At 45.8% G+C, this 18,760-nt stretch overlaps 5 protein-coding genes across 5 annotated transcripts; 2 read left to right on the forward strand and 3 right to left on the reverse strand.

The window, feature by feature from the left end:
* Window positions 1-1,213: 1,213 nt before the first annotated feature.
* stcW-0 (putative sterigmatocystin biosynthesis monooxygenase stcW) lies at window positions 1,214-3,065 on the forward strand (the record flags this gene model as incomplete). Its single annotated transcript, XM_036643324.1, has 2 exons — window positions 1,214-1,425; window positions 1,505-3,065. 2 exons carry the CDS (start codon window positions 1,214-1,216, stop codon window positions 3,063-3,065), a joined length of 1,773 nt encoding a protein of 590 aa, XP_036491580.1.
* An 834-nt stretch (window positions 3,066-3,899) lies between these two features.
* On the reverse strand, window positions 3,900-4,938 carry CGCS363_v011476 (uncharacterized protein; the record flags this gene model as incomplete). Its single annotated transcript, XM_036643325.1, has 2 exons — window positions 3,900-3,988; window positions 4,047-4,938. The coding sequence occupies 2 exons, from the start codon at window positions 4,936-4,938 to the stop codon at window positions 3,900-3,902; spliced, it is 981 nt and encodes a 326-aa protein (XP_036491583.1).
* Window positions 4,939-9,601: 4,663 nt separating this feature from the next.
* Window positions 9,602-10,117, reverse strand: CGCS363_v011477 (uncharacterized protein; the record flags this gene model as incomplete). The annotated part of the gene is made up of 1 exon (XM_036643326.1): window positions 9,602-10,117. The coding sequence occupies one exon, from the start codon at window positions 10,115-10,117 to the stop codon at window positions 9,602-9,604; it is 516 nt and encodes a 171-aa protein (XP_036491582.1).
* A 616-nt stretch (window positions 10,118-10,733) lies between these two features.
* CGCS363_v011478 (uncharacterized protein) lies at window positions 10,734-11,921 on the forward strand (the record flags this gene model as incomplete). Its single annotated transcript, XM_036643327.1, has 6 exons — window positions 10,734-10,941; window positions 11,001-11,098; window positions 11,157-11,269; window positions 11,327-11,487; window positions 11,678-11,768; window positions 11,864-11,921. The coding sequence occupies 6 exons, from the start codon at window positions 10,734-10,736 to the stop codon at window positions 11,919-11,921; spliced, it is 729 nt and encodes a 242-aa protein (XP_036491585.1).
* Window positions 11,922-12,086: 165 nt separating this feature from the next.
* CGCS363_v011479 (Non-reducing end alpha-L-arabinofuranosidase BoGH43B) lies at window positions 12,087-13,984 on the reverse strand (the record flags this gene model as incomplete). Its single annotated transcript, XM_036643328.1, has 5 exons — window positions 12,087-12,377; window positions 12,428-12,741; window positions 12,792-13,434; window positions 13,485-13,589; window positions 13,643-13,984. 5 exons carry the CDS (start codon window positions 13,982-13,984, stop codon window positions 12,087-12,089), a joined length of 1,695 nt encoding a protein of 564 aa, XP_036491584.1.
* Between the last annotated feature and the right edge of the window lie 4,776 nt (window positions 13,985-18,760).

The raw sequence follows: 18,760 nt of genomic DNA on the forward strand, positions 1-18,760 counted from the left end.
AGCATGACGGACCCCGTACCCCGTCTGAACTCATCGCCTATCTGACATGGGATGTGCATTGGAACCAACGGGTAGCATCCAATGTTGATTACTACGTCAAGTGTCCATCGCCTCTCCATATTGGCCCGAGCTCCTCCGGTTGAGGTTTCCCGGCTGCTTCCCGTTGCTTTTGCTGCCCAGCCCAAGACTCGCCGCCCCCGCTCTTCCGGTTCCGCACCTCTTCATCCGCATCCTCGACGACAGTCTCACGAAAGTCAATCACTAAAGCGACGGGGACCAGGCCCGGGGTTTCTATCTCCAGCAACCTGGCTTCATCGTCGCGTGCCACGCTACGGGATAAACATTCCATCCCGGGAAGCCGCCATGCATTCTACTACAACCACCCCCTTTTGAACTGCCGAGAAACATCTCATCCATGCCATCAAGTGTTGCCGCCTTGTCAAAGTCTCCCAATCATACCGGTGACATTCACGGTAGGATCTTAATGCGGTAGGCCTGCAGTTGCTACTGTAGGTTCGGAATGCCAATCGGCCAAAGTTAAGCCTTGGGGCCTTCGTCTGGTCTCTGGGAATCTTGGCCCAAGCGGTGCCATCACCTCAAACATGACTTGTTTTCACTCCAAGTCTCGATCCCACTGAGTCATGGTGGCTTGTTGGCCTGACCAGAGCCGTGCTCTCTCACGAGATCCCCTGACTCGAGATGGTTGAGATCGCTACCAATGCCGATGGCGGCGAATCCAACCTGCTACTCACACTCCAGTCACACGCCCAAGTGAGCCCGCACACATGCGGCAGGCCATGCAATCGGCCGTCCTCCAGACCGCCCAGCAGCCCCGCCCAGGACAAGTGGTCCACTCCGTCTGTTTGGAAACCGTTTGTGGGTCATGTTCCGTAGTTTCTCTCGGTTCTTTCGTTGCGTCGAGGATCTGAGAGGCCGAGAATGTTACTCTTCCAGATACCACTGGCTTTATTGCGTTCTCTGCCGGAAAATGTTGTGCAATCGTCGGTCATGACGTTGGGATATGCGATGCCGAACCTCCCAGATGACCTATATCAGCAACCATCCAGCTAACCCTTTAGTCTCGCCGTCCTTTGACAGACCATGCTCCGATCCATCAAACTTCTTTCTTTGACTTCTGTCAGTTTTCGTTTGCCTTGGCATCTTCCGTTTTGTCGACTCCCGTCACGCTCACTCGCCGAAAGGTGGTTCAACCATGGGAGACTTCTTGCTCCCTCAGACCGCGCAACCCGGAGATCGGGATGCGACTAGACGGCTATCGGCACCCATTCATAGCGAACGCCATGTTCGGGTGATTTGCGTGGGCGCCGGCGCCTCCGGCTTGTTGATGGCGTACAAGCTGCAGAAACACTTCCACAACTACTCCTTAGTATGCTACGAAAAGAACCAGGCAGTCAGTGGTACATGGTTTGAAAACAGATATCCAGGGTTTGGCAACTCTCATCATTGCCTTTTGACGTATCAACTAACTCTGGACGTTCCCCAGCTGTGCCTGCGATGTACCTTCGCACAATTACACCTGGAGTTTCGAGCCTAAGCTGGACTGGTCAGCCGTATACCCGCCGGCGCCAGAGATTCGAGAGTATTTCGAGAGCTTTGCAAGGAAGTACTCGCTGTACCAGTATATCAAGCTGCAGCACCAAGTAGTAGGGGCATTTTGGAACTCCAAGGAGGGGGGCTATGATGTCCACGTGAAGGATACGCAGACGGGCACCACTGTCGTCGACCATTGCGACGTCCTCGTCAATGCTGGCGGCATCCTGAACAACTGGAAGTGGCCTGCCATCCCTGGACTTGACAAGTACAAAGGCACCCTCCTGCACACAGCCAATTGGGATGACTCCGTCTCCTTGGAAGGCAAGCATGTCGGCCTCATCGGCAATGGATCCTCGGGTATCCAGGTACTGCCCGCAATACGCGACAAGTGTCACAAGGTGACGACCTTCATTCGCGAACCGACGTGGGTGTCTCCTGTACAAGGTCTCGAGCAGCACCAGTTCAGCCCCGAGGAGCTGAAAGATTTCCGCGAGAAGCCTGGAGCGTTGATGGAATATCGCAAAAACATTGAATCTGGCCTCAACGGGCAGTTCGGGATCTTTCTGAAGAACAACAAGATCAATCAGGAGACGCACGCCTACATGCTTCAGCAGATGAAGGAAAAGCTCAACAGCCCCTACCTCGAAGACAAACTCATCCCCGAGTGGAGCGTTGGCTGCCGCCGTCTCACCCCTGGTGTGAACTACCTTGAGTCTCTCACAAAGCCCAATGTCGAAGTGGTATACGGCGAGATCACCGAGGTAACTGAGCGCGGGTGCGTCAGTGACAACGGCCAAGAGTACCCTGTAGACATTCTCATCTGCGCCACCGGTTTCGATACATCCTTCAAGCCGCGCTTCCCCGTTGTCGCTCCATCGGGTGAGAACCTCCAAGATAAATGGGCCGTCAATCCGGAATCGTATTTTGGAATGGCCGCGTCTGGCTTCCCCAATTACTTCCATATGCTTGGCCCCAACTGCCCCATAGGCAACGGCCCCGTTCTGTCCGCAATAGAGGCACAGGCCGACTGGATGCTCAAGATTGTGGATCGGTACCAGACCAACAACATTGTCGAGTTCGCTGCGAAGGAGGAGGCTGTGCGGGACTTTGTCGAGTACAAAGAGTGGTTCATGACCAAGACGGTATGGGCAGACCCGTGCCGTTCGTGGTACAAGCCACGGGCCGATGGGCCTGTTGTGGCGTTGTGGCCCGGCTCGACACTTCATTACATTGAAGCTATCAAGGAAGTTCGATTTGACGACCTCGACGTGAAGTACGCCGGCAATCGCTTTTCGTGGTTGGGCAATGGGTACTCTCAGACGGAGCTTGATGACACCTCGGACTGGGCATACTACATCAGAGACAAGGATGATGATCCACCCCTGACCACCGCCGGAAAGCGAAAGATTCTGACTAGGAGCGGATCGGTTAAGGGTAGAAGTCTTGTTTCTTTCAGTGGCAAGCCGGAGGACGCTGAGCCTGGGCCGGCTAAAGAGATGGCCCGCCTATGATGGATGTTGTGTTGAGAGAACTACTGCTTCTGAGCAATTTCAGTGATGATACAATACTAGCTGTGAGCGAGCAACTTACATAGCGTTCTGTTTATGCATCAGACATTGCATCAATCTGCTTCTTTCCTTCACCTTAATCGTGACGTTCACTGGGTGATGAATCAAAGGCGGTGACTTCCCAGGTATGTCTTGATAATCGACGAGGGGCTCGTCTGATGCTTATTGCACGTCGTGAATCAGAAAAGAGCAACGGTCTCGTCACCGCTCGTATAAAGCCACACACAAACGACCGTAAGTGCGGACACGGAAGCTTTAGATACCACTTTCACAATTCCCGAGCTCCAGAAGACATCATGGTCAGCACAATCTTGCCACTGCTATTGGTATGGAGTTTGTTGGGCGCTGGGGTGTTTGCAGAGAAAACCAGCACGCCAAACACAGGGTACGTCAGCGGAGGGGCCGTTGCTGGTATAGTTGTCGGTGGCGTGTGCGTTGTTGCACTCATGGGGTTGGCCGTCCACCTTGCACTTAAGAACTCTTGGTAGTTGGAAGAAAAGGGAATGGTTCATTCGAGGTATTGAGCCAACCTCACAGACGAACACCCAAGCATGATCGCCGGGACATCTGCAGTAGATGGTTCGGCGGTCAAACTTCCACAAAATTTCGCCTCATCGAGCTGCCACGCGGGGTCACAGGTTTGGGGAACCAGAACTTAGGCGACCAACAAATACATACATCGTATGGAATCGAGACGGGGTCGCAGAAGAAGCCATCTGGTCGGAGAGGTGAAGTGGTAGTGGGTATTTATCAAGACCATTATAATCGAGCTGGATTCTAGGCCGTCTGGGCTTCCGCCTGTTCTGCGTTCTGCTTCTTCGCTTTGTCAAAATCCGGCATTACTTTGGGTTCGTGCCCCAGAGCGACTACATCAACGTCAGTCAAAACCTGGCATTCCTTAGCTGGAGAAGGGATAACACTAACGCCTATCGAAGAGGAAGTATGAAGTGACGAGAAGGATGGGCATGGCGACCATGGTAGCGGTCCACTTCCTCGCCGCCGAGCCGTACGCTTTACGGTACTCTTTGCTGCCTGGAGCCGGTGTTTTTGGGGTCTCCGTCGCCGCGGAAGATGGCAGAGTGGTCTGACGAGCTTCAGGCCGCGCGGGGGCAATTGTAGGCGTAATATTGTGCGGGACCGGCGTGGGAATTGCTGCCGGGGCAGCCTTAGACATGGTTGACGCAGACGGAACGGTGGGGTTTGCGATAGGTGCCGCCGTTGTAGGGGCCGAGGGTGTCTTAGCAGTTGTTTTAACCGATGTTGCTGCAGCGGCCACAGACGTGGCGATCTTGGGCTTTGTTGTAACGGCGGCAGGCTTCGAGGCAGTGACCTTCGCAGCCGTGGCCGTTTTCGCGGAGATCGCCTTCTTGGGCGCAATCGCGGATGTTGCAGTCGTAGTCTTCGCCGCCGTCCTCGTCGCCGTCTTCGTAGCCAGTTTGGCAGCGGTTGCAGTCGTCTTCTTCACAACCTTCGTGGCTTTCGCAGCTGTGCTCGTGGACGTGGCGGTCTTGGGCGCTGTAGCAGCAGCGCTTGTCTTGGAGGCCGCGGCGACTGTGGTAATGGGCTTCTTCGTCGCGGCAGCCGCAGTGCTGACACTTTTCTTCGTAGTCGTCGTCGTCTTCTTGGCTGCCGCTGCAGCGGCGGTGGTCTTCGGGACAGCGACCGTCGTGGTCGTGGAAGTCGTGGCCGTCTTCGCGCGAGTCGTATAGCATCGTTCCGCTAGGAGCCCCGCGCGACGCGGGGTCACCGGCGACTGAGCGGCAAAAACACGCCAGGCGGTGCTCGTAAGTGATCGAGAGAGAGTCATTAAAGCCATGGTGAGAATATCGTTACAATAGCTGAAAGATCACACGGTTGCCGGCAATGTTCCGTTTCAAAGCGCGGTAGGTGTAGCTCGACAATTTTTTTTTTTCGACTCGCATTCGGTCTTGAAGAGTCATCTCGCTGTACGGAGAAGAATAGACAGGGATGTGGTGCCGTTAATTGAATTGCGCCGTCAACAGATCGGCATTATGGGCGCAGAATGCGACTCTAGCTCGGGCAAGAGCGCGTTCGCGTCGTGATGGTTCATGCATTAGAGATTATCGTCAAGCCAGAAATGTCGCTGACATCAAACTGGACACCTAGACCCGTGAACGCAGCTGGCGCCAGGTGGTGCCGTGCTTATCGGACACTGGGCAGCAGTACCTTACCTAGGTGGATCAGGTTTTTCCGTCAGGAGCTTCCAAGGTCTTCACGCTTGAGGAAGTCAATGTCAACGACGTGCTATCCTAGTTGGGGACTCCTCCAGCTCAGATAACCACATGCTGGACGAGCATATACACGAGAACGTACAGCTGTGGGCATTTGGCAACAAGGAAATAGCCCAGGTAGTCGCACCTGCTGCCGGCGTTGGAGTCTGGTTCTCGCTCCCAGCATCTCCAGCAGGCCCTTCACGATGCATGGCTGGGAACGTCGTGAGTCCCATACAAGGGGGCCGGCTACCGGACCGTTGTTTGATATTAGCTGGTAAGGTCATGTTTGTGAGGCTTTTCCCGCTCACCCTCGTCGGGCCCAGTCCAGCGCGGAATGCTTGTCGACCAGTTGACGGTACCTGCCGGCAAGTGGTGGCACAAAGGTTGGTACTGGGTAGATTCTCCGCTTCGCACCTTAGGTGTACTGACTTGAAAAGGTGTAGAGCCTCGATAGCCTAGTTGGTGAGGGATCTTGTCATGATGATTGAGAGATACTCACAACTTGCTCGGTACATGGGCTGACGGTGACCGAGGAGGTCTGGCATTACTCAGCATCTCTCTACTACATCTCGGTCAAAGACCAGCACCGGCAGTGCTTGCCTGAGCAGAATTCAAGTGGCTTTCTATACCTCGTGTCTTAGCGACGCCGCCAGTGACCATCGCTCATCGATATTTCGATTGGCCCTCGACTAGGCTGCTCTTGGGCTTTGGCGATTCCGAAATTTGAAGGCAGGACGGCAAAACCAATTTATACCGCGGTCGCCCAACTAAGGCACAGAAGTTTCTACCTACGGAGATGCCGTATCATCGGTCGGGGGTGAACATCCGCTTTCAGCGTCTCCACGAGGGCGCCATTGCGCATCCAGAATCGAGCACCAGGGCTTCTGGCGTCTCTTTGGGGATTTGACCCTATATGCAAGTGCGTACAGGCCCAGTATTGCCAAAGAGTTGCAACGAAACGACAGCGGGAGGCCAGGGTCATAAATGAAACGAGATCGCGTCGATCTGGTCATCCCTCAAGGTGTTGCATGGCAATTGTCGAGAGACTTTTGCAGTACCGAACGGCCTGGACGCATGCTATTGAGCTGAGGATGGTGCCACCAGGATGCGATGGCAGTTCGCTTGAGAGTCTGCGTAATTGCAAACGGCCCAATTGGGTGCTGCATGTTCCCCTGTATACCGCTTCGTTTTCCTCTCCTTTACCGACAACAATGCAGTGCTAACCTTCAAGCAATGGCGCGGTGGAGGAGAAAAATAATTGGGGATCAAGGGAAACCCCGCTCGGGTAAGTGAGACACCCTCCGTCCAAGTTGTTCATCATGGCCTGATCATCTGCAGATTGATGTAGCAGTGAAATGCAAGTATCCATGCCCACAGTCAATCCATGAAACTACGGCTCCCTACGGCGGCATACGGTATGCGGTTGGACTGGGCGTTGCCGTCAATTCAATCCAATTACGCCGGGCTCTCCGCGAAACCAGAAAAGAGAGAGCGGGTGAGTGTTTGACCTTTTTCTTGTTTGTTTCTCTACTTGTTGCCGAGATTTTTATGAGATCTCTAATGCATCCTTTGTATCTCTAGAGCTTGATGTGGTATCGTCCTTCCCCTCACCGGTGTCTCTACCGTTCCTTTCCCCACATGCATATACACAGACAGTCTTTGGGTTGACTTCTGCGTGGCCACCCTTTCACCAACATGTTTAGATTCCTACTTGGTGTTGTTAAAGCGCTCGATGCCGTTCTTGATGCGCTTGTCAATGCCCTTGGCCATCTTCTCGAGAGGTAGCCTGTCATCGATGCGCTTGACGATGCGGGAGACAGGGGGTTCCACGCGCTTGATGCCTCTCTCAGCAGCCGGGGTGAAGTACGAGATGTTTCGCTCCCAGCGAGGAGCCCACTTTGTCGTCTGCATGGCGAGACGCTGCTCAGCGCCGGGCAGCATGAGGTAGATGGGGAGAAAGGCACCGACAGTGGCGACACCGTAGCAGAGAGTCTCGGTGGACTTTGCGGCAGGAATACGCGGAGCCATTGTGAAATCTGCAGGAAATGAAGTCGAATTAACAACCAAGCCAAAAGGACAGGCGGGCGTTGGTACAGTGTATAGCGGGTAGTGGGTGACAAAATTCGACGATGTAGAGTCGACGGATGCACCAAGGAAAGCCACGCTGTTCGTACCTTTCGATGTGTCTCGCGTAAAAAGGATAATAATAATAGGCTCCTAAGTACTACGGCTGGTCGAAAGAGGTTGGGGTGTTGCAAGCGTTGCAGTTGGCTCAGCGTTGGTTGATGCGTTTCTCGAAGTAAATGGATGCAGCGGTTGAATGAGTCTGAAAGATGGAAGAGATGATTAGATGGATGAAGACATGTCGCACAGCGGGAGTCCAAGGGGAAAAGCTACGAGGCAGATGGCGTCCTCTTTAAGGAATCTCGGATTCAGGGGCAGCGCCTCGACATCTACCCGTCTTGAGCGTGCGGGGTAAGCCAGATCATCACGCGGACTGCCAGCCATACGTCGCAGGCCAACGAGGGGGCGAGGGGAAGAGGGGCAAGGAGAGTATGGTGAGTCCAAACGAGGGAAACCAAGCAAAGCGAGGAGACGCACGCACACCCAGTCGAAAAGCAAACCAGGGGCGATGCCTTTGTCTGCGCTTGTGTAGGTAGGGGCAGGTCAGTCGCCTGGTGCAACGCTACAGACATGAGTGTGGGCAGATCAGTGACGCAAGCATGGCCTGGTCGATAGCGATTCGGATACCGTTGACCGGCGTGGACCTCCTGGCGGTGGTTCAGCGAACATACCACCTCTGCAGCACCAGAATGTTGTCCAAACTGGCCATTGCCGTGGGTTCTCGTTCGAGCTCGAGTCGACCCGTCTCCCTACCTACCTAGATAAGGTAATTAGATAGACGGGTCGAGTGCTAGAATGGAAACAAACACAACCTACTGAGGGGACCCTGATGTGTCTCCCCAAATTGCAAAGCGCCCGCAATGGAGGCAGCAAGAGGCCACCCCACACGAACCATCCAGGCCAGGAAGGTCCGAGGCGACGTGCTGAAAACAGTCTTCCAATTGCATGAATGACATGCCGCTTTCTCTGGACTCTGAAGGTGTCGGTGTGCTGAGGTGAGCCGGCTGCAGCCAATAAAAACAAAGACGGGCAGGGAGAAGGCACGCCGGCGCAAACACACGACCACTGTGGGGCGATGAGCAACAGGGGACCCGCCTGAAACCCACTTCCCCAGACGCTGTAATTCCGGGGAAAACAGCGCTAAACCTCGAAGGCGCACAGGATCCCCAGCGCGCCCCCCAGTGGTCCCGATACCCGCGCCCGCACCACAGCTGGGTGCAGCGGCACGCCGGCACAGCGGGAGACACTGGGCACCGCACCTCCCGCCCCCCTCAGGGTCCACCCGCCTGGTAGTGTCGCTGATGCTGACGACGTGGACTCACAATCAATCGAAAAGCAAGACGCAGTCTCAGCTTGTGCACTTTGATGCTGAGTATATGCCTCCAATTCCTGAGGGCACATTCGCGCAATGAGGGAGGGTCTGCGGCGGTGACTTTTGACGGCGACCGCAAAGATCAGGGCATTAAACGACTCCCACCCTACCTGACCTGCCACATTTGTCTTCTAGTTACCCGACCAAAGTACACATATGGGTTGGACGCAGCATGCAGTGGCAGTGGTACTTTAACCGATGGAAGTATTGGAGAGTGGGCCCGGGTATGTGCCGGTACCTCCGGGAAGGTAGATAGCTTGCGTTGGATCGTCGCCCAGCCCGCGCCGAATGGGGTCAGGTGGCAGAACCCCCGCCCTATGGCGTGCCAGGCATCAGGTCTGGCTCCTCTCACGATGTTGAGTCAACACCAAGTGCCAGATACCTTGCTCTCTTACATGTGAAGTGGAGTCGTAGATTTCTACAGCCTCAACCAAGATAGTAGTCCCAGCATCACTTTCACCTTGCATGAGCCGAAAGAAGTCTTGCGAAGCAATCGTGAACTCCGGCCATTCGGATATTTTGAACATCGCTGCTATCCCTCACAATTGCACAATCTATTGAGTGCCCTCGGCCCACCATTCGTTTTCCCTCCGACAGCCAATCTCAGGCCCAGCCTCAGAGCCGTCCTGTGGTATCCAACCCATTTCGAATCAGGAGAGAAGACAAGGCTGGAGATATATGCACATACCCTTCCGACCGGGTATCCAATAGCACTGCGCATCGAATCCTCGCCAGTCAATACTCGCCGTCTATATCACCGATGGCACACATATTGAGCTCCCAATCTGCAGCTTGTCGCAGTTGAGCTTGTTATTGGCCTTGACCAGATCCTCCACTCTCATCTTGTGTTTCTCTGCAATAGCCCAGCACGTATCACCTTTGTGGATCTTGTACGGTACCGCCTGTCCACCACACTGAGGCAACTGCTCCGAAGGCGTCCGGTAAAGCCACCAGGTAAGCAACATGAGGAATAGCCCGATGATAAGGAAGAAGTTGAGCAACGGCTGCCAGCCCTGTCGCCAATTCTTTCTCTCCTCCTCCCACATGTGGTGTCTGAGGGCAGCGTCGATGGGCTCGTGGCGCGAGGGTCGTCCACCATTCGAAACCTGCGTCAACTGGCCGTATTCGTTGCCTGGGGCACCCTCCCAGTAGCTGCCGTCTGCATCACGGTATGTATATATCTGCGTGTCGGCATCGTAGCCCACTCGCTGCATGCCGTCGGGCAGCCGTTCTTCGTCCGTGTCGTAGCGGGAGAAACGAGACATGATCGGAAAGTTCGGAGGCGATGGGATCGAAGGTAGATAGAGGCAGAGGAAACGGATTTTTGCAATGGGCTTTCTCAAATTCGACCAGCTTCAAGTCCTTCTTACAGCGGGCGTTGTTTTGATGAACACGCAAGCAACAGCGATGACTGCCGTGGCTCATCCAGGGGGCTGAGTTACTGGGGCTGAGCGCCAGTCACACCACGCAGACGTCATTTGGGTAGGTGTCTGCTTATGTCATACCGAGGATAATCCGATAAGCCGGTGCGATCGCCGCCTCACCGGAAAGGCTCTTCCGACCAATGCAGCCAGGGCAAGTCCTCCGTGTCAAGCACTCAATTGTCCCTTGACGAAGCATCTCGCCATTACGGATATTCCGTTCAAAGTCGCACATCAAATTTCAGCTCCAGTATCCGTAGCTAGACTTGTGGTGGCACCTGCCCGCAGGTTCCACAGTGGTCTATGCAGCCTTGCCGCCCAACCCTTCTCCAGCTAGTTTCTCCCGACATCACCTCGCCCAGCTACGTGCCTCGTCCGTAATTCATGGCTTCCTCGAATGAGCCATCCATTTCCTTACGTCTCTTTGAGACAGGTCTTCAGAAGGTCCCTCTCGATAATCATGTCTTTCCACGAGACCAACTCGTCTACGTCCCAGTTCACCCACACGAATCGCCCGTTCAGAAACGCAGCCTTCTCTGAGGCTGCCCATACCACGAAGTCCGCTGCAAGCTTCACATCAGTTTGGGACCTGTTCAGCTTGGACTTGGTTAGCATGGCCGACTGCACCGCCCCGGGATGGAGTGAGATGACGCGCGCCTCTGACGCTGGTATTTCGATGGCGATGACTTCCGCCATCCGCAGAATCGCCGCTTTGCTCGATGAGTAGCCACTCAGGCCAGGCATGCTTGTATCGTGCGCCGCTCTGGTATTGATATTGATTATGACACCCGGAGTGCTGGCCCTGTGTCCTCTGCGGTGTCGGAGGTAAGCCTGTGTGACAACAGCTGTACCGAAGACGTTGGTCTCAAACGCCTGCCACCAGTCTTTCAAATCCGCGTCGACAAAAATATCTGGCTCCGGGAGGTATCCGGCATTGTTGACCAGTATGTCTGGAGACCGTTCCATTTTGGAAAAGGCGGCTGCGACGTCGTCCTGGTTTGACACACTCCCCACATGGATTGATACCCTCAGATTGACAAACTCCGCCGCAAGGTTCTCAGCGGTGTCCCTTAGTGTAGACTCATTTCGACCCATGAGAATGAGCTCGGCCACGTTGGCTTCGGCGAATGAACAGGCCATGGTTGTTCCAATTCCTGAGCCACCTCCGGTCAACAGGACCGTCTTGCCCGAAAACTCCTCCCGGACTAGAGTTGGTGACACTCCTGGATAGGTCTCGTAATGTTCTGACTTGATGAAGGACGCCATGGTGAGATCGGAGTGTTCTTTGGGTAGGTGTCTGGTCGTTCCACGTCGAGGTCCCGCGTGAGGGTGTATAGCAGACCGTCGCTGGTTGGGTCTATGGCGGAGACATGGACAGCCCAAGGTGGGTATCCTTTTGTCTCCTTCAGAGCAGCTTCTGGGAAATATGCCTGGCTGGCAAAACGGATGATGTGGCTGCTACAGCTCGACGGTCAATGCGGCCCTATTCCCACAGGTAACCAAAGGCCTGAATGGTAGAGGTCTGAGCATGTTAGAGTTCAGGACTTCCGTGAGAATGATGCCACAGATGTTCTGACTAATGAGCCTCAGTCCGGACGGCAACGGTTGCGATGTCGAGGCCTCGGTCGTAGTATTGATCATTACATGAAAATTTCAACTGCTCTTCTACCTTATAGGTTGTATTGTCTTGAATTCGCGTGGTAAGGGACATGAGAGTAGACTATTGCTCAATTTTTCACTCCATATGGAGTACCCATACTAGGTTTGAGCCAGTTCCTGTGGGCTCAGGCCATCCATCCTTGCGACATTTCTTTCATCGTTCTTCCGTTTCCAGGATCTCAATGTTCGTGAAGTCGGAAGGGTCAAGAACGGGTTCGCTCTGACCACACGAATATACCCCGAACATAACTCCGCAGAATGCTCCACCCACAGGAGGATATATGGTCAAATCTTCAGATTTGAACGATACGTTTGCCGTGATTCCGCCGATGTCAAGACTCATCTCGTATTTGGTCGGCTGCGCGGCGATGGCCAGCTGCACATGGTGATCCAAGTCCAGTCCCGGGCATGCTGAGGTCTTGGATCGAAGAACCGGGTAACCAACCTGTAGTCATTAGCAACAGCCACGAGTGTCGATGCTCCCGGCCTCTGTACCTTGAGTTCGCTGACCTTGCCTGTAGGCTCTCTTGTCACAATTGTCGGAACAGCCAGGCTTCCGTCATCTTCCCGCACCGCCGCAATTCCGATGGTAGCGTATGAATACTGGCTCCACCAGACGGTGATGCCAGACTCATATCCTGCTCGGCTGGGTTTGAAAATCATCTCCGCCCTGAACGACTCGTTGTATGACGTCTGTTTCCTGAGCAACATCGCAGGAGACTCTGGGCTGTTGAGGTCGAAACAGTTTCCGAATAACCTGAGATACCCCGGACGCTCAGTGAGGCTGTAGCAAGGCTTTATAGGTGTGTCTAAATATGTCAACTGCGGCACTCCAGTGCGATTGATGCACACCACATACTCTTATGGTACCAACCAAGCTCGAGGCTAGACTTTGATAGGTCCGCCCTCCATCTCACCCCGACTGCGTTTGCCACTGGTGCTTTCTGGACGTACTCCCTGCCGACAGTTCGGAGAGTGATATTGCGACCCTGGTTGAATATGGGCCAGTCGTCTACCCAATCGACCCGAACGAGGAATGTCTCACGGCCCATCTGGGGCTCGATATACTTGCCCTCGGACTTCACGGGCCGAACACCTAGCATCACCGCCCACCATCTGCCATCACCGTCCTCAAATATGTCGCAGTGACCGGTTCTCTGTACCTCTTCTTCGGGGCCGTTGTACCACAAAGCCTGTCCTTGCCCCTCCCATGGACCGTATGGGCCGATGTCACTCCTGAAAACCCATTCCTGGTGGCCCGCTTCGGTGCCGCCCTCGGCAGTGAACAGGTAGTAGTACCTCCCCTTGCGAACGATGTGGGAACCTTCAGCTATTCCGTGCGGAGACTCACGGATGACTTGAGGGGGTGTGAGTGTCCTCCCCGTAGTGATGTCGATCTCCGAGATGTGGATTGCGAAGTCTTTCATTTTCAGTCCTGGCGTTCGCTTGCTCATACGCACTGTGGTAGAGAGATAAACCTTGTCGTCGTCATCCCAGAATAGCTGGGCTCCTGGTCAGAGACAACGTACCAATGTCGGGGACTGGGACTCACATCCTGATCGAATCCAGGGTTGTCAAAGTAAACAGGGTCTGACCAGGCGTTGTCGTTCCAGATGTTATCCGTCCAAACATAGAAGCCCCTTGGGAAGATGCGTTCCTACGAGTGAATGGATCAGATGAGCCGCCGCCAGTGATAACAGAGGATCTCACGTCGCTTGTCGGTCGATATCTCTGAAAAAGACCATTGGCCAAGTACCAGCGCTTTTCCTTGGGCCGATAGCGCAGAGTGCTTGCCCAGCTACCTGCACCAGGCTCAACTGTTCGCATCTCAATTTGACTTCGGCGTGTAAGTGCATGACCAATATGTTTCCAATTGATCAGATCTGTGGACGAGTAGATGGCGCATCCAGGGAAGTACTCGAAAGTTGAGGTGGACAGGAAGAACGTCGTTGGAGTGGAGTTTGTGGCTGGAACGACGCATACAGTCGGGTCTGGATTGAAGCCCGGAATCACAGGGTTGGAGAAGACAGCTCCATCTCTAACGGATGCCATGGTGATGCAACTCTCAGTGAGAGTCAAGCTGTTCCAGTGGATGTTCACTGTGGCACCAGGCAGACCTCAGGTCGCTTTCAAAAGCTTCCTATAAACAGGACAGAATCTGGCTTATGGTGCTTTTAAGTTGGGAGTTGGTCTCCAGATGCTTGCTGAGCGTGAGCTGGTGCTCGTCGATCGGGATCATTTTCTCCAGCAATCACAGGCCGTTCCTAGCTAGCTAAGCGATCTCCACTGTTTCCTAGTTATTTAAGCAGCCAAACTAGAAGATAGCTTTAGAAACTATACTACCCTTATTAACTTAAATTAGTATTATATACTTATATACTTAAGGTTTAAGAGTTCTACTTTTATTTATATAATATTAAAAGCTAGTATTTTAAAAAGGGTTATAAAAAGATATATATTATTTAAGAAGGGCTACTAGCTTTATATTATAAACTTTAACTAGTATTAACTATAAAAGCTAGACTAATCTCCTCGCTCTTTATTAATAACTTTTAGGTTATATAACTATAATTTAAATTTAGATATTATTTTTACTTTTATACTCTTTTATTAATTAAACTTTAACTATTATTATAAACTAAGTTAACTATCTTCCTCTAGCTATTTCTATCTATATACTATATTTAATATATACTTATTTTCTATTATTTTTTCTACTAGTTAAATATCTATACTATTAAAGAAGTTTTATAGCCTACTCTATAAGAAGGTCTACAATAGATAAATCTAATAAGAGCACTTTAGCTAATGCTTTATCTAATAAAAAGATTATAGTATATACCTAAAAGCTTAAAATAACTATTTATACTAAACCTAACTATAGCTACTTATTATAGCTCTTAGTATTATATTAATAATAGTTTTATTATTAGTAAGGTTAATAGCTTTACCTATATAACTTATAAAAATAGCCGTATAATATTAGCTATATAAAAGCTTATTTTAGCTATATATTTAAGATATTACTACTTATACTAAGCTATAAGCTTATTCCTTATTATATAAACTATATAGATTCCTATAAATAAACTACTTAGATTCCTATAACTTTATAATATATTCTATTTTACTTAATCTATAAAGCTTTATACTATAAAGCTTTACTTAAAGTATACTTTATAATAGTAGAATTAATACTAACTATAAAGCTAGCTTTACTATAATTAATAAGATAATACCTTTTAATATATAAAGCTTTACAGCCTCTAGCTATTCACTATAATTTTAACCTATTTAGAGTAATAAATCTCTTAACTTTATACCTCTTAATAATATATATAGCCTTTAGTTATATAATTATAATCTCTAACTACTTCTCTTAACTTTAGCTATATTTATATATATATATATATATATATATATATATTAGTTAATAACTTTACTATCTTTAACTTCACTTTAGTAATAATTATATAGCCTCTATATTAAAGCTGTTAAGTTTTATTATTATTATAATTATTTAGTAAATAAAGTTTTTAAGAGAGTAACTTTAATAAAGTATTTCTAATTAGGGATAGAATATATACTAAACTTAAGGGTTTTATTTAGTGTATAAATATTATTCTATATAGTGATATCTCTAGCTATATTCTTAAAGAATAGTATATTTTATATAAGGTTAGTATTTATATATTCTTTATATAAGATAGATATTATAAAGGATTTATTATAAGTTATAAGAATAAGTTATTAATATAGGTTCAAAAATAAAGAAGAGGAAGAGGAAAAAGAATAAGTATAAGGCCTTATATCGTTTTTATACTTTTAGCTATAAGAACCTCTTCTAATAACTTCTTTAATTAAAGAGTTATCTTTTATATAGTAGTGTTCCTAAGCTATAAAAGCTTTAATAACCTATTTAGCTTTAATATAATTAGGTTTATTATATATAGTATTATTACTACTAACTTTATACTATATAGCTAGCGTTATTACTATTCTATTAGTCTATTTAGCTAAAGTATATAATTAACTTTATATAGTAATATTTAGAGGGTTTACTTATTAATAAGAATATATAAAGTTTCTATACTATTTTCCTTAATTAGTAGAAGGTATAAGTTAAAATATAATAGGCAGCTATAGTTAGGTTTAGCATAAGTAGTTATTCTAAACCTTTAGGTATATACTATAATCTTCTTACTATATAAAGTACTAGCTGAAGTGCTCTTATTAAATTTTATAAAAGAGTATATAATAGAAGTAATATTATTAGGGGTAGAAATATTATATAATATAGCAAAAGGGGGAAACTTTTCGTTTTATTAGTTATTATAATAAAATTCCTAATAATTAAGAATAACTATTTATAACTAGTATAAATAGTTATTATTAATATAAAAGAAATAATACTAATAATAGTAATAATAGGTAAAAAGTAGTAATAAGTAGTAGTAGTTAAATAGATAAAACTATTAAATTACTTACTTCTTTAAAATCTATTCTAAGTAGAAAAATCTATTGTATATATAATATATTTTTTCCTCATAAACCTTTACTTAATTAGGTAATTACTTAATTAAGTAATTACTATAATAGGTAATTAACTATAAAAACTTTATTATAAAGTTAATTATTATAGCTTTATTTAATCTAATTTAGATATTCTAGATCTATAGTATTATTATAGTTATAATTTATAGATTTATTATAGATTATTAGCTTCTATTATTTTAGTTTTAAATCTTAACTTAATATTGATTTTTATTAATAATAACTATATTATTAATTTTAGGGATTTATTAATTCCGTTAATATATACTTTTTATAGTAACTAACCTAATATATAGTTTTTAGTCGTTTTAGCTAATTGTAGGAATTACTATAATAGGTAATTTATATGATTATACTCTTTATTCTAATTAGATAAAGTTATAATTACTTTATTCCTTTTAGTTATATTAATATATTATTAATAGTTATAAAGATAGTTATTTAATTATTAAATAAAGAGTTACTAGCTATACTTATATTAGTAATTTTAGCTCTATATCTTTTCTATAGCGCTAGTTATACTTAGTTTTACTTAAATTCTCCATTAGGGAGTACTTAATTAGAACTTAGTAGTTTTAGAAAGTAACTAATATAATTAGATATATATTTATATTAAGTAGTAGTTTTAATCTATAAACTAATTTATTTATTCTTTTAAGGATTTTAATTAGCTTAAAATATTACTAACTAAATATTTTCTTTAAGTTACTTAAGAAGTAATATTTATACTTAAGTCTTATATTAATAAAGGTATTAAAGTTAAAAGTTATTTATTAATATTTTTTATTATATATTTTACTTATATATATTTAAGTTAATATAACTAAAGGTTTTACTTCTTCTTAAAATATCTCTTTATTTTAAGTCTAATAAGTATTATTTAGAAATAAAAAAGCTATATTTATTATAAAACGATAAGGTATTTTATTAAGTAATAACTTAATAAAGCTTAAGTAAGTATTACTTAGGTCTACTTAAAAGCTTAAGATAACTTTATATTAGTTTATAGTTAGGGTTACTACTAGAAATATATAAATTATAATTTTAACTATTTAGTTTTTATATTCTAAAAAAGAACTTCCTATTTTAGTCTAAAATAATAACTTTAAGTACTTCTTAATTATTTAATTAAAACTAATATAAAAATACTTTTACTTAATATTTAGTAATATATCTTATATTCTTAAGTATTTAGAGTAAAACTTTAGCAAATGTATTTATTATTATTAAAAAAATATTAAAAAATAGAAAACTTTCTATCTCTTATAATATATATCTTACTTAAACTTTAAATATAGGTATAATAAAGTTTATAATAATAATATAAAATAATATTACTAGCCTTTTAATAAGTTAAAATATTTTTAATAGCTTTAATATATATATTTTATAAGTTTTATAAGTTCTATAGCCTCTAGCTACTTATTATAATTTTTACTTAAAACCTATACTATAATAACCTTTAACTTACTCCTTTAGCTAACAGCCTACTAGTTATATAGTTCTAGCTTCAGTCCTATTTCCCCCTACGCGCATAGCAATATATACTATCTATTAGATAATCTTATTACTTTTAATATCACTTTAATAATAACTTCATAAGCATAACTTAGGTTAATTACTATAGACTTTCTTTAACTTTTTAACTTTTCTTTTAACTCTTATATATACTTTCTATTATTAGACTTAGCTATCTTCTTTATAACTTATATTATACCCTCTAAAGCTAATATCTATTATAATACTAAAGTAAAGTTAAAAATAGTAAAGTTATTTAGTATAATATATATATATAAGTATAGCTAAGGTTAAGAGAAGGATATAGTTAGAGACTTAGGAGGTTATTAGGCTAGTAATTATATAACTAAAGGCTATATATATTATTAAAAGGTGTAGAGTTAAGAGGTCTGTTGCTTTAAGTAAGTAAAAATTATAGTAAATAGCTAGAAGCCAAAAAGAAAGTATAATTATATAAATTTAGAGATATTATAAAGTTTTTAATAAAGAACTTTTATTTTATAAAAAGTTAGTAAAAACTTTTTTTATAATTTATTTTTATACTAATTATAAAAGTTATAAACTTTAATATTTATAAAGTATAAGTTCTAAAAAATATTATAAAATATATTAGCAGTCTAGTTAACCTATTATACTAAAGTAAGAGAGAAAACTTATCGATTATGCTAGACGCTCTACTTTAGGTAGAAAGCCCCTAAAAACGCCTAAACACTTATATATTAATTTTCTAGATAACTATAAGAGATATAAAAGTGA

The sequence above is a fragment of the Colletotrichum siamense genome, assembly GCF_013390195.1.
Source record: "Colletotrichum siamense strain Cg363 chromosome Unknown KSG_Cg363_contig07, whole genome shotgun sequence".
In the NCBI taxonomy this organism is placed as follows: Eukaryota; Fungi; Ascomycota; class Sordariomycetes; order Glomerellales; family Glomerellaceae; genus Colletotrichum; species Colletotrichum siamense.